The 13,988-nt window shown below is 55.5% G+C and overlaps 1 protein-coding gene across 6 annotated transcripts in view; it reads right to left on the bottom strand.

Moving 5' to 3' along the window:
* Positions 1-406: 406 nt before the first annotated feature.
* The window catches only part of TEX264 (testis expressed 264, ER-phagy receptor), a 31,733-nt gene continuing 18,151 nt past the window's right edge, over positions 407-13,988 (bottom strand). For 5 of the 6 annotated variants that reach the window (XM_047845078.1, XM_047845083.1, XM_047845081.1 and 2 more), the window contains 3 exons: positions 4,695-4,863; positions 3,014-3,073; positions 407-1,001 (listed from right to left, as the gene is read on the bottom strand). In XM_047845078.1, coding sequence (XP_047701034.1) covers positions 709-1,001; positions 3,014-3,073; positions 4,695-4,863 — 522 coding nt within the window. In that variant the 3' untranslated portion in view covers positions 407-708. The remainder of the gene's footprint in view (positions 1,002-3,013; positions 3,074-4,694; positions 4,864-13,988) is intronic. The other variant, XM_047845082.1, reaches the window with a different exon arrangement.

Here is a 13,988-nt window from a genome sequence, read left to right as displayed (position 1 = left end):
ACTGGCAGGCACAGCAGGGATGTCTTCACCTGCTAACTAGATACCAGCATGAGCATGGGCACACTTGAGCTACAGATACAAAGGCATCCCTTGGAAGCAAAGGCAGGCTGTGAGCTCCCCACTCCTGGGCCCCGAAGGGCACCCCATGCTCGGCCCTTACTCCCCTTGACCTGTTCTGCCTGTTTCCCAGCAGCCTAGGGAGCCTTTGGGGCTGCTGCAACGCTGCTGTCAACTGGAGCCACAGAGCAGGGAGTGGAGGGCCTTCAATACCCCGCTTCCTCCTCTCACCCCAGGGTACCTTGACATATTCCCTCCTCTCCCCAGGCTAGGGGTACTTCTGCCCACCCCCAACCTATCTGCACAGGGCTCCTCAGGGTGAAACAAACACACAAATGCACAGCCCAAATCCAGGTGAAACAAGAAAATTATATGCTTTATTCTGGTTCTGGAAGCTCCAATGTGAATCTGAAAAAAGATGTCAGAGGGGCAGTAGCCCCGGGGTCTGGGTGCAGATTACAGTCCCTGGCTCCTTTGGCCCTGGGAGCCAAAAGTGTGGTAAGAAGGCTTAGCTAGAGCCCAGGGCAGTGGAAATCAGGTCCCCCTGAGGCCCCAGGCCCCAGCCTGGGTCTGAGAGGTGAAGGAGGAAGAGGGCTGGAGAGTCTGCTCAGTTCCTTAGCGATTGCACCCCAGGAGGGTATGAGCCTAGGGTTACTCCTCACCCTTCTCCGGGGTACTAGGTTCCCGGGGCCACTTGGCAGCCCCTAGGGGTTCAGCCTCAGGGCTCAGCCTTGGCTCTCCCAGGGGTCCCTCGCCTTCCAGGTCCAGCTCCTCAAAGGATGAGCCACTGGCGCCCGACTCGCTATAGCTGTGCTCACTGCGGGTGTCACCATCGTCCCAGCCACGGCTGCTCACCCCAGGGGACAGTGTGGCAGCTGAAGTCTCCCGGCTGCCAGGACCAACCTCCAGGCTTACAGAACTCGTGTCACTCATCGTATCAGCTCCTGGACCAGGAAGAGGGAGTACACATTAGCTAGGACCCCCAGGCCCTCCCCTCCTCCAGGGAGAGGACAGAGGCCTTATCACTTGTTCAGCAATCCAGCATACATAGTGTGCTCATGAATAATAAAGCGGGCCCTGGCTCAGGAGACTCGTTGCAGCTGGCCTCTGGCCTCTGCCCTGAGCAGGGCTGCACTGACAGGGCAAAGGAAGAGGGGGGGGGGGGGGGGAGGGCAGTCAGCTGTGCACTCCTCTCCCTCCCCTGAAATAGCCTCACAGCTCCCTGCACACCCACAAAGCCTGCTGCCCCACCCCCACCCCCCAACAGTCCATTAAGGACCACTCAGCCCTGAGGTGAGGAGCTAAGGGTAGAACAAAAAGACTCAAGTACTGTCCCCTCCTCCACCCCCCATTTCAGGCTTAGAGAAAGCTTTGTTCAAGGCCAGCTACAGACAGTGCCTACAAGGCATGAGGACAGGAGAATGGACCAGGAGGCCTACTCTCTTGTCCCCTCCCCCATGCAGGGCTCCCCAAGGAGCAGCCGTATCCAGGAAGGCAGCTGGCCTCAGCCTCTGGCCCACAGAGCCCTGATTTGAGGAGGCAGCTAGGGCAGGAGTGGGATGGAGAAGTCCTAGGAAACCAGCTGCAAGGAAGGAGGGTACTGGGATAAAGCATTTTATTTTTTTTTTTTTTTTTTTTTTTTTTTTAACATTTATTTATTTTTGAGACAGAGAAAGACAGAGCATGAACGGGGGAGGGGCAGAGAGAGAGGGAGACACAGAATCAGAAACAGGCTCCAGGCTCTGAGCCATCAGCCCAGAGCCCGACGCGGGGCTCGAACTCACGGACCGCGAGATCGTGACCTGGCTGAAGTCGGACGCTTAACCGACTGCGCCACCCAGGCGCCCCTGGGATAAAGCATTTTAAAGGCTTTCTTCCCATATGCATGGGTCATCCCAGAGGAGCCCTTGATTATCTCCAATGACTGGTGGTTCCTGAGCCACAAGACAGCAGAAGGGGACCAGAAGAGCACTCTGAGGGCAGCTGGAGAGCCCTGAGACAGGGGTGATGGTTCAGGTCCCTCCCAGTCTGTTCCTCCCACCCCTAACACATCCTCCAGGCAAGCAGACACTTCATCTGCCCTCTTCAGGAGCAACCCTTCAATTCATCTCCCCAGATCAGAGAAACTGACAACAGTTGGCAGGGGGCAAGGAGGGACAAAGAGCTCAGGCCTGCTGTGTAAGAATCCAGATTGAGAGAAGGCTGATATGTCTCCCTTCCTATGTGAGAGGGAGAGGGGCAGCTGTCAAACATCACAGAGGTGAAGGGTGGGCCAACTTCCCCAGATCCTGTCTCCATGGTGATGGAGCCCCAAGCCAGGAGCAGCTGGGGAATGCTTGGCATTTGGACTTGGCCTGGAACTTACACTGTGCCTCAGACGGGGACTAGCGTAAGGATGGGGAGACTTGAAGTCCGCTCTCCAGTCCCCTTGGCCCTGAGAAGATGTCCTTTGGGCCAACTGGCAGAGGTGAAGGGGACCCTGGAAGTGCCAGGCTTCTGGTCCAGGGCCCTCTTCTGGCTGGGCCCCAATCATGACGCCCAGAATAGAGGCATCCATGAGTGACCTTGGGTTACATCCTGAGTTATGGGTGGTTCCTTCTGACTCTGGGGCAGGACTCCAGCCTCTTAGTCACTCCTTAAATGATAATCAGTGCACCAGGGGCTGTAGGCCTGAAAAGAGCAAATGAAATGGGGCCCCCAGGCCCCATTAAACTGTCATGTTCCACCAGCCCACTTACCCAATGGCTCTCTTGGGATCTGGATATGGGAACCTGCCTGCTTAGCTGCCAGCTGCCTCCTCCTCCCTCTCCCAGCTCCTAGGCTAGGGGTGATCAGAGGAAGGAGCCCAGGGAGGCCCCTTCAGGCTGGGGCCCAGTATGCTGGGATAAGGACAGCCCCTGGGGACATTTCTGGCAAATGAGTCCAAGGCAGGGAAGTGGCATCCCTCTAGGCCTACCAAGGTCTGCACCAGAGGAAGTTCCAGAGTCTTGGGCTTGTGTCCCAGGGCACAGGAGGCCTGGCAAGGAAGAACAGCACCTAAGTCTCTAGGGCTTCTGGGGCAGGGAATGAAGCTACCACCTTCACCCCAGTCCCTCCTTCCTCCAATGCCCACAGCCAGTGCAGGGAGATCAAATATTCATTGCTTCTCTGGAGCTAAATAATACATCAATGTAATAACAGGCATAAGGCAGCTAATCATCCCCTTTCACCTCCTAGCCCAAGTGGAGGCCCCAGTGGGAAGGCAGGCAGGGGCAGGCCAAGCCCTGGGCAGCCAAGTACCCAGCACACACTGCCATGCAAATGACATGCACCTGGCAGACACATGCTCAGAGTCTGCCCTGGGTGTCAGGGCAGACCCTGTCAGAGGTGGGCAGACCCCTTGGTGCCCCCACCAGGGAGTGGGCGGGCAGACTAGTGGGGAGGACAGGCCAAGGCTCTGGAGGCGTGGGAGCCACGGCTGCAGCCAGCTGCAGCAGGTGCCAAGCAGTCCTTCAACACCCCTGGCAGGCAGTGTTTGGGAGAGAAGCTGGGTGGGTGGGCCAAGGACGGGGTGGGGGTGGGGGTGGGGTAAGCAGCACAGGGAGGTTGAAGGAAGGTCAAGGCACTCTCCCTTCCTTCCCTGGGGACTGCCTGGGCCTGCTGACCTTGTGCCATGTCTTGTGCCCACAGTAGGGGCACTGAAGAATGTCTGCTGGGCTCCACCAGGCGGGTGGAACAGTGCCCCATGGAGATAATTAAGTGGCAGATGAAGTTAACTGTGTTGGACACGGCCTCTAGGGAGTGGAGACTGACTCTCAGTACCCCAACCCCCTGCTACAACGTACACCACTCTAGGGTGACCTTGGCTATGGAAGACTGGCTGGGCAGACGAAATCTAAGGAGAGAGGGACAGCTGCTCTTCTCCAGCCCTGTACCACTCCCACAGGTCTTGGGCCTCCAGAATCGATTACACAAGGCTCCACGAGCATGGACAAGGGCTGGATTCCTTAGGATATTACCAGCAGGCCCCCTTGCTCCTGGGAACAGCCCAGGGTCGCAGAGGTGATGGAAGGGAGGGGGGCTGAGAGCAGGCCAACCACCAGCTGGCCTGGACCTGGGACATGAAGGCTGGCTCTGGTGGAAGGGGCAGGCACTGATCTTCTGGCTGCCCTCTGCATGCTCTCTGGCTGCTCTTCAGAAGGGAGAAAGCATCCTTCTTTTGGCTGGGTTCCATACCGGGGGACAGGAGAACAACCTGTTCCCTTCTGTACCTTCCAGATCCAGTGCCAGGCTTACTCCCTGATGAGCCCCACCCAAGTGATGCTTTTCCCAAACAGCTGCATCTACCTCCCATGAGCATCCAGCTGTCTGTGAGCTCAGTTTCCAAGGATACTCCCTGTTGCATCTGAAGGGAATCCAGGCAGGGTCTTTGTATCTGTGTTGCCAGGGGTAACATGTGTGAATCCACATCTACATGGATCCATGTATCTGGAAACAGGCAATTCTGCATGTGGGTCCGGGGTAGGCACGTCTCCTTCCTCCACCTCTGTCAAGCTTAGCCTGGACACCCACAGTGCCAACCCAGCCATGGAGGAGTCTCCTAAACCATGCCCCACATGTCCAGGGAGAGGCTCCACAGAGGGCCCCACCATCCATACCTGTGCCATCCATCTGGGCGTCAGTGGCCTCTGCGGGCCCTCGGCTTTTCCGCTCTGTCTCCTTCACCTCAGGCACGTAGAAGTCTCCCTGCCGTGCCAGCGGGCACATGAAATAGATCTGGTCTTGCTGGTAGATCTCTAGCCGAGGGTGGGCACACAGCTTCCGCCCCTTGTTGGAAAGTGGCAAAAGGTGGAATGAGACCTATGGGGCTTCTGACCCACTTGTTCCTGAGAGGCCCTAGGAACTGTCGATTGTGCACTCCCTCCCAGGGGGCTGGCTCTGTCTCCTAACTCAATCTCCCCCAAGTGCCAAACCTCTGCTGAGGGAGGCACACACAGAGCACCCTAAGAGCAGGGCCCCATACTCCAGGAGGCAGTGGTCTAACGAACAGGAGTCCTTTGGACAACACCCTGGGGCAGGTGCTAAAAGAATCCAGGGGCCTGGAACCACTGGTCCTATCTGTATGCCTGCAACCAAAAGACTGTTCCAGAAAGCAGTGGTCTCAAGGAGCCATGAAGCTTAGCGCCCCAGACTACCCCAGGGACAGGGACACCATGAACTGTGGCCCCAGCCACCCAAGCCAAGCCAAGCTGTGACCTGCTAGGTTTCCCATCCCAGGATCCTCAGGCCCTGACGTCCCCTCCACCCTGGACAATATTGATTGACCCAGAGATATCAGAAAGGAAAGGTCACTGCCCCTGACCCTTAGGCTTCCAGCTCCTGCCCTTGCAGACATGTTACTGACAAACCCTGGACAGGGGCTCCCGGCCAACTAAACCCCTCTTGCACTCCCATTCCCCTACCAGGTCAGGTCTATGCCAACCTTCAAGGCTACCAGATATGGTTGGTTCCCACCCCTTCTAGCACCTTCCCAGAGTTTCAGCCAAGGGGAAAGAGGCAGACCCTAGGCTGGAGGGGCAGGCAGGACAAGTAGAACTAGCACCGAACATCACCCCAATTCCCCAGGGAGCCGAAGTACCAGTTTATAGGGCCCCAAGTTCTGAGACAGGCATTCTACTCCCCTCTGCCTGGACACAAAACCCAAAGATCTCCCCACCCCCAGTGTGTGTGGAAGGGGGCAAAGACACATGCCAGAGCTGCACTGAGGCATTGAGAAACACTCACAACAGGGGTCAAGCCCATTTTGCTCCCCAGCCTGCCCCCCTTTCCTGCCATGGAGTGCAATTACCCACTAAGATGACTCTGAGGCCCCTGCCCTATCACTGCTCACCCGCCAGCCTTCACAACACGACTATTTATAGCACATGCCCGGCTCTCATCATGAGCTCTGAAATGAGCCTTCCACTTAGCAGTAATGAAAGACTTATTGCCTGGTAGGGAGAAGCCACTCTAGGACTCCACTTGTCCACCTCCCTGGCCAACATTAGGGTTGAGGAACCCCTTCCAATTAAAGCAGTGAAGAAGGGTAAAAATGAACCCCCCAGGGAAAGAGAAGAGGAAAAGTGAGCCTGGAAGGTTTATCAGCCAGGGAGTCCAGCAGCCAGAAGGGACAGGGTATGTCTAGGACGCCGCAGGGTAAGTAGATGGCCTGGCCAAGGTCCACCTGCAGCTCACCTCACCTGACTCCATGGGTAATGCGGGCAAGGCCCTGCACCCTAAGTCTCCATGTGCTCAAACACTGCAGGGTCGGTGAAGGAAAGTCATTATTTTCAATAGTTTGAGTCCAGTATTTTTTGCCAATCTGGGTGCTCTTCATGCTACCTCATGAGTCCACATGCCCAGCTCCTCCCATCTCCACATACACTGATGGCTGCCTCTGCTTTTCCAGCTACCCACACACTCACTCAGCCCTGGTCCTCAGGAGGACGAACAAAAACACGACATCAGGAAGTAGGAGCTACCAGGCTCTGGGGGTTACTCTAATGCCAGCACTGGGAGCATCTGCCAAACCTGAGCCCCCCTCAGTGAACTATGCCATGTCACAAGCCCAGGGTCGGGGGGGTCTCCCTGAAGAAAGTCCAAGTCCTTCCTTGGTAGCTAGAGGGAAGAAAAAGGTCCCCGAAACCAATCAGGGCATAGCTTTCACCAACATGCCCATGCTCTGGGTATTCAAAAGGTGCAGAGGAAATCTGCTGAGTGGTCATCAGCCACCTGATAGTCCATATCTGAAGGGATGTACAATTTTAGCTTTGGGAGATGCTCCCAGGAACAAGAGTCTGTGCCCACCAAGAAATTCCAGGACAATGGAACCCTACGCCAACTCTTGTCAACACTCAAACCACCTGCCTGGCTTCCCTTCTGGAAGTAACAGGGATGATAAGAGAGAGTAGTCCTTTTTTCAGTCTCCCCTCTAGGCTGGGCATCAGGGTGGGCAGTACCAGGCAGCCACCCTTACCACCTGCTTTGCCAGCCCCCTCATTGGCAGGCGAGAGGCAGCTCTGTGGCTGCTCTGCGCATCTGCCTCCTCCGGAGAGCCCGGCTCTGAAGTTGCCTGGCTGTGGACAGCCTCGTTGCCATGGAAACTGCATCCTCCATCCTTGCCGTCGCCTTCATCTCAAAGCCATCGGGGAGAACAGAGGAACAGGGGAGACAGAGGAGAGAGAGAGAGAACTGGCCTGGCTACACAGCCCTTCCTTCCCTGTCCAGCTCTCCCTCCTTATAGCATCCCACACAAGGAGTGCCAGCTGCCCATGCCTGCCCCCAGGCCCCTGGAGGGGCAGCCTCCCACCCAAACCCAGCCTGGTCCTCCCCCCACCACCCGGGGGCCCCTGGCCCTCCTTGGTGGAAGGAGACAGGGAGATAATTAAAAATCTCACTGACGGCTCAGCCTCAAATCATTTTAACACATGCCAGGTCCTGTCAAAATTCAGACTCGGGGCAAAGGAGGGAAGCAGGAGGAAAGCAAAGGTGCAAACTTCCAACTCAGGCCCATAGGCAAGGGAGGGGTTTATAGTTGTCCCTGTAGCCTCTCCTCAAGCCCCCCTCCATGTTCTGCCCCCAGAGCAATAATGAGCCCAACTGGGGCTGGGGGATGAGGGACAGGACTAGCCATAAGCCCTGTCCCTAACGGATTAGGCAGAGGACAAGCCTTGCCCTGCCCCCCCCCCCCGCCCCCTGCAGCCAGGTAGAGCCTCTGAGGGAAGAGAGGGTACACCATGGGCCAGCTCTCAGGTCCTTGCTACACAGAAGGAGCTGTGACCTGGGATGCATGTCGATGAGCTGATAAATATTGGAAAATCATTGGAGAAAGGCAAGACCAGCTGCCTCTCCCTCAGCTAGCCCCAGGGAGCCCTTGGAGAACAGACTGTCAAGGGAAAAGGACACCAAGTCAATGCCACACTGACTGGTACTGCTGGGCAAAGGGGCCTGGATGGGCCTGGTATCCTTCCAGCCCTGGGCACACCCCCTCCCACAGCCCAGATAGCCAGAGGCTCCAGGAAGCATCAACAGGACAGGGGAATCTACTCTGGCCACTGAAGCCACCGGCTATTTGATGAAGCCACAACCCAAAGCAACTCACTCCCACACAGAATCAAGGAGACCACAAGGTCTCTCTCCTTGGAGGGAGAGATGCAGTCATCCACAATCCTTCCCACCTAATAGGAAAAAAGTCACTATGCCAAGGGGCCACAGGAACTGCTAGAAACTGGATTCAGGAGTTCTAGTTCCTCAGACACATCTCCAAGGCTTACCTCCCACCTGGGCTTTTCATAGAAGAAACAAGAGGGGGACTTGGAACACCACTCATAATGCAGGGATTTCCAGGAGACCTGTCAACGGCACTTCCTCCAATACCACTGCTGCACTGACATGGGCTCATCCCCCTAGGGGTGCTGATAAACAAGGGAAGAAACGGTGTACACAGGCTGCCAGGGTGCTACTGCCTCAGCTACCTTGGTAACACACCATATATTCCCTTCTCACCTCAGGCTGAGCTCATTACTGGGTGGGTGGAAGGCAAGGATTTTGGCCCATGCAGCTTAGGGCTCCTACAGAGGCTTAGATGGTCATGGTGGGCCAAGGTTTCCCCATGCCACCCGCAGTGCTTCCCCTGGTAGTTCATACTGCCTCAGGAGAGGGGAGGATGAGAGTAAGAGAGAAGACCTGAACTACTCTCATTTGGGCACCAACCAACCCATGCCCTTGGCTTTGGCTAGATGTGGGAAGGGGGTGTGGGGCAGAAAAGGTCAGGTCCAGGTAGAGACTGAGGTTGGATCACACTCCAAACCTGCCTGGATGCTGGGTCTTCTCAGAGCTAGGTGGACTGAAATCCCCAAAAGGATGAGGCAAAGGGTACAGGTCAAGGATTGGTTCACACATCTCCCACCTGCATTTGAGCCCCAGAAAAAGATGAGTTCTGCTCTGTTGTCTCTACCCAATCACAGCCCTTTGCCTCACTGGGGTGAGGGGCTCTGAGCCTCCCTGTTCACCCTGAGCTGCCCAGTCCTACCCATCCCTCCATTCCAGGCTGGACAGCTGGGCAGCTACAATGCCAGCAAACAGCTGTTGCATCCCACCCGAGGTGGTGGCATCTCCTCACTGGGTGAAGTGAGGCATGCTCATTTTTAATTACACAGGCACCAATGTGCACCCGCCTGCACACAGCACTCCCTACAAATGGGGGCTCAGACCCTGGAGGCCCCTTAGGCAACTGGTCTGCATCACACGTGCAAAGTGATGGGGGAGGCACAGCAGGCGCTGCTACAGCTAGAATGTGGCACATTGTTATTATTCTGCCCAGGAACTTCCATCAGCTTCCCTCTCTCTGGCTGTCTCTCATCCCCACCAGGCCTCCCAACAGCCTCTGGCCCAGAACCTAAACCTGTCTGTGGAGTGGGAGGGGATAGCACGAGATAGCTCTGGGGTCCCTGCAGTGCCACCAGGGAGAGCCTGCAGAAGGGTGGGTGAGAACCCTCCCCCCGCCACTTGTAGCAGGAGGGCTCGAAGCTATGAAAATGATGGGCAAAGGAGACAAAGAGTGAGATGGAGCTGCCAGGGAGGGGAGCGAAGGGGCAGAGGTGGCAGAGAGAGCTCCAGGCAAGAACCCAGAGCCTAGCTATTGATGAATAGATGGCTTCTCTATGGGTCTCAATATTCCCAACTGTAAAATAAAGAGACTGGAACAGATGATCCTAAAAGAAGTGAGAAACTGGAAAAGGTGAATAAAAACACCATCACTGAAAGATAGGACAATTATATACTTGAAAAACTCAAAAGGAGTCAATTGGAGAAACTACCACAAATGTTAAGATCACAAAATTAACAAAACAGCCAAGCCCAGTTTTCTGTGCACCAGTCAGCTACTTAGAAAACATAATGGAAGCAACAGATGAAGGCCTTGTGGGGTCATGTCTACCTGAAAGCCCCCCAGATGGCAAGGGAGGGGCTGGCAGAGGAGCCAGGCTTGGGCAGGAAGCTGGGAAAGACTGCAAAAAGGGGATGGTGTGAGGGAGAGTAGGGTGGGGAAGGAGGGCGCTGTGCCTGGCACCCCAGCCTGCTGTGCCTGCTGGCGCCACTGCCTCAAGACTTTTCATTTTCACCTCAGAGCCAACAGCTTGCCATGCAATTTACACCTCTGCTCATATTCCTGCATACCCAGGCTTCCTGGGCAGCTCAAGAGGGGGCCTCGGCAGCCATCAGACCAGGGCAGACTGGGGCACTAAGGAGCAGGGGAGGGTGATTCCCTCTAAGTAGGCACAGGAGACCCAGGCCCTTAAGCACCCTAGTTCCCATCTGAACCAGGAAGCCTCTGACCCTGCAGCCAAGCCCAGCCTTTCCCTTTCCCAGGGCCCAGAAGGCCAATTTCCAACCCCAGCTCAGTCCCAATCTGGCCTTCTTAGGTCCTTGTGGAGTAGGACCAGGGGGCAGGGAGCCTGAGGGTGAGGACCCTATGGGAGACTTGGAAGCTCAGCCCTGGGATCCCCCCCACTCTCCCTTCCAAATATGGGAGGGGACCCACGGCCTCCCAGACGCTGCTGTTACCATGGCAGGCTCCACATCCCACCCCTCTCCAAGACCCAGCCATTCTCGGAAGCATCTGTGCAGTCAAGGACCTTGAGCCCTGTAAGGTTCACAAGCTGACAAATATGTTACTGACTGATTATCCAGCAGCAGGAAGGCTGCTCGGTGCAGATAGAACCATGAAGCCAACCACCTGGGAGCCAGAGACATCAGGAAGTGCCAGAGGGGAAGGACAAGTGGGCAAGTAAGGATGAAGAGGAGAGGGGGAAGGAGGGGAGGTAGGTGAGGAGGCGGTCCTGAATTTCTCATCTCTAACTGGTACCTCTGACTTCTGCCCTCCACCCACCCCCTAGGAAAGCCCTTTCTCTGGAGACTTAGGTTTTCCTATCTGTATAATCAGACAGCTAAACTTCCTTATCTGAGGGCTCTGCTAAAGGGCAGAGTTTTTCTGCTCTGGATGACAAGCCCCCTCCTCAAAATCTCTCCCCTTTCCCTCATTCCTGGAATCCCAAGCTTTGTGGAGAGGAGCAACAGAATTCTTCCTTGGTAAATCCCATCTGCCTAGGGAAGAAGACTCCCTCTGGATTGGTCACAGCCCAACCCCACAGCACCATCCAGACAAGCCTCAGCCCCCAGGGTCCTGAGGACTGCCAAGCTACCACATCTGAGCTGGTATTTCGAGAGTAGTGGCTCCCACGCCCGCCCCAGCAAAGGCTGGCTTTGTGCTTTCAGCCCTGGGGTAGGGGAGGGGAAAGAGGTGAAGCCAGAGAGACTGAGGAACAGGTTCTAGGGCCTAGGCCAGCAGAGGGGAGAGACCTGGCCTCCTGTGGGTACCAGCCTCCAGGGGGAGTTCACTAAGAGGAGTCAGGGAAGCCATGCCCTGATAAGGTAGGGGGCTTCTCTTGGTTTGAGGGCATCTGGGAGTAGAGTGTCATTCAGAGCTCAGCTATGTGGCCTCCAGCTCTCCCTCCCCATCTCTGTGCTGAAGTCCTGTTACAAAGCCCAGCTTGGATGCTGTCACTCATCTGCTCAGACACTATCAGTGGCTGCCTGGGGCATTTAGGACCCAGCTTCATCTCTTGGGCCTGAACTTTTGCTCCTCCCCTGCACTCTAGCCACAATGTACTTATAAGCCATGCCCAAATCAGTGACTCTGCCTGACCTCCTTTTTCAGCTCGGGAAATGCTACCTTTCTTTCAAAGCTAAGCCTAAATGCCACCACCTTCCAAAGGTTGCTTTGCCTTTCCTGGTGAATCCATCCCTCCCCTTCCCACCCCACTCTCCCTGGGCATGCCTAAACCCTGTGACTGGGGCAAATGGGCAAGGAAAGAGTTCTTGGGCCTGTCACTCAGCCCCAGGTCCTGGCACTGCTGAGAGTGCAGGTGGCAACACCGGCAAGTGAGCCTCAGTAAGGGAGGCCTGGGAATGGAGCTGTCTCCACCTCACTGGGGGTGAGGATATGAGGCCCAATAAGGCACCTGCAGCAGCTGCTTCCTGTGCCCAGAGCAACTGAGAAGGTCTTCCTCAATGGGAACCTGCTGGGCAAATGGGCAGCCAGGCTCTTCCTGCCTTTGCTTCTGGCTCCCCAAGCTGACTTCCAGACCAGTAGCTTCAGCTCTGACTGCCCACCTACTACAGAAAGAGGGTCAATTAGATGTTGGCTCACACTGCTGCCAACCCATGCTCACTCTGGGGACCATCCCAAGTGTATCCCAAGTTCATGACAAGTCCTGAACCTCTTGGGCCCAGCCCCATTCATGGATGAGGCAAAGTGGCAAAGGGCACAAAACCATCAGAATGATACTCAGCCCAGGGCATCCAGTCTGGACTCAGCCACTGACCTTGGGTAACCTCCCTTTTCCAGGGAATGTTGGCTTTGATTGTGACCCTACGATTGCCTCCTAGCTGGTTCCCCCATCCCCTGAACAATGCAGCATAAAAGAGGGCTCAGTAAATAACTGCTGAGGTAAGCAACTGAGCTGAGGTGCCAAGAGAGCCTCCCTTATTAAAAATAAAGTTCAGGGGGCGCTTGGGTGGCTCAGTCGGTTAAGCGTCCGACGTTGGCTCAGGTCACGATCTCGCGGTCCGTGAGTTCGAGCCCCGCGTTGGGCTCTGGGCTGATGGCTCGGAGCCTGGAGCCTGCTTCCAATTCTGTGTCTCCCTCTCTCTCTGCCCCTCCCCCATTCATGCTCTGTCTCTCTCTGTCTCAAAAATAAATAAACGTTAAAAAAAAAATTAAAATTAAAAAAAAAAATAAAGTTCAGGGCCACCTGGGTGGCTCAGTTGGTTAAGTGTCTGACTCTCAATTTTGGCTCAGGTCATGATCTCACAGTTTGTGGGTTTGAGCCCCATATTGGGCTCCACACTGGCAGTGTGGAGCCTGCTTGGGATTTTCTCTCTCTTTCTCCCTCTCTCTGTCCCTCCCCAGCTCTCTCTCTTTCAAAGTAAATAAATTCTGAAAAAAAACATAAAGCTAGGAACCCTCCCACATTTGCTCAGCAAAGGTGATGGGCACAGAGAGCGATTACCCTAAATTTCACATCCCACTGGGGTGTCCTCACCTAGATTCCCACTGCCTGGGCCATGTTACTCCACACTAGTGTTCTAGCCCCAGAGTGGACTCAAATCCTGCCTGTCCCCAGCACTGACTCCCTCAAGGTTACCCAGGTAGGATAAGTGGAAACACATACAGAAGATTCTGAGCCACTGGAGAGGACCCCAGGCTCACCATGCTACTAGGAAGAAGCAACAGACTCCCACAGCTCAACAGACCAACTCACTCTTGCAGGCACCTTGCTGAGGCCCCTGTTCCTTATCCCCAGCTGGCTGCTCTGTGATACCATCTGATCATCTACCACTCAAGAGTTCAGTCACCACCACCCCAGGGAGAACTGCAGGACTCCCCTCAGCTCCAACTCCCAGTCAGTCATGCTCCCCAGAAACAACTGCTTCTTCTGGGGGCGCTGCCCTTGGCTTGCACTTGGGATGAGCCCAGGCGCCTCCCAGCTCCACTCACACTGCAGCTGCCACAGCGTCCTCGGGATCTGCAACAGACATGCAGTTGGCCAGGGGTAGAGGGGGCATCTGCCCAGCTATGCCCCTCTCTAAGGACAGAGGTTTTCAAACCACTTAAGCCTTAGATGTCCTCCTCCAAACAAAAGCTCACAAGATCATCTGGTTCATTAAAACCCAGAGGAAGAGCTACTCCAGTTGAAACAAGTAAGGGACCAAGTGTAGTCCCCTACCCCTGGCTGCCAAGACACAGGGGCACCTAAGCATAGCCCTAGACTCCTGTCCCAAAGAGATCTGAGAGCTATGGTCTGGGGTTCCTGCTACTTTAAACCCCTAGTAAGACAATCCCATCAACCCAG

Source organism: Prionailurus viverrinus, chromosome A2 (assembly GCF_022837055.1).
Source record: "Prionailurus viverrinus isolate Anna chromosome A2, UM_Priviv_1.0, whole genome shotgun sequence".
Classification (NCBI taxonomy): Eukaryota; Metazoa; Chordata; class Mammalia; order Carnivora; family Felidae; genus Prionailurus; species Prionailurus viverrinus.
This window is presented reverse-complemented; position numbering and strand designations above follow the sequence as displayed.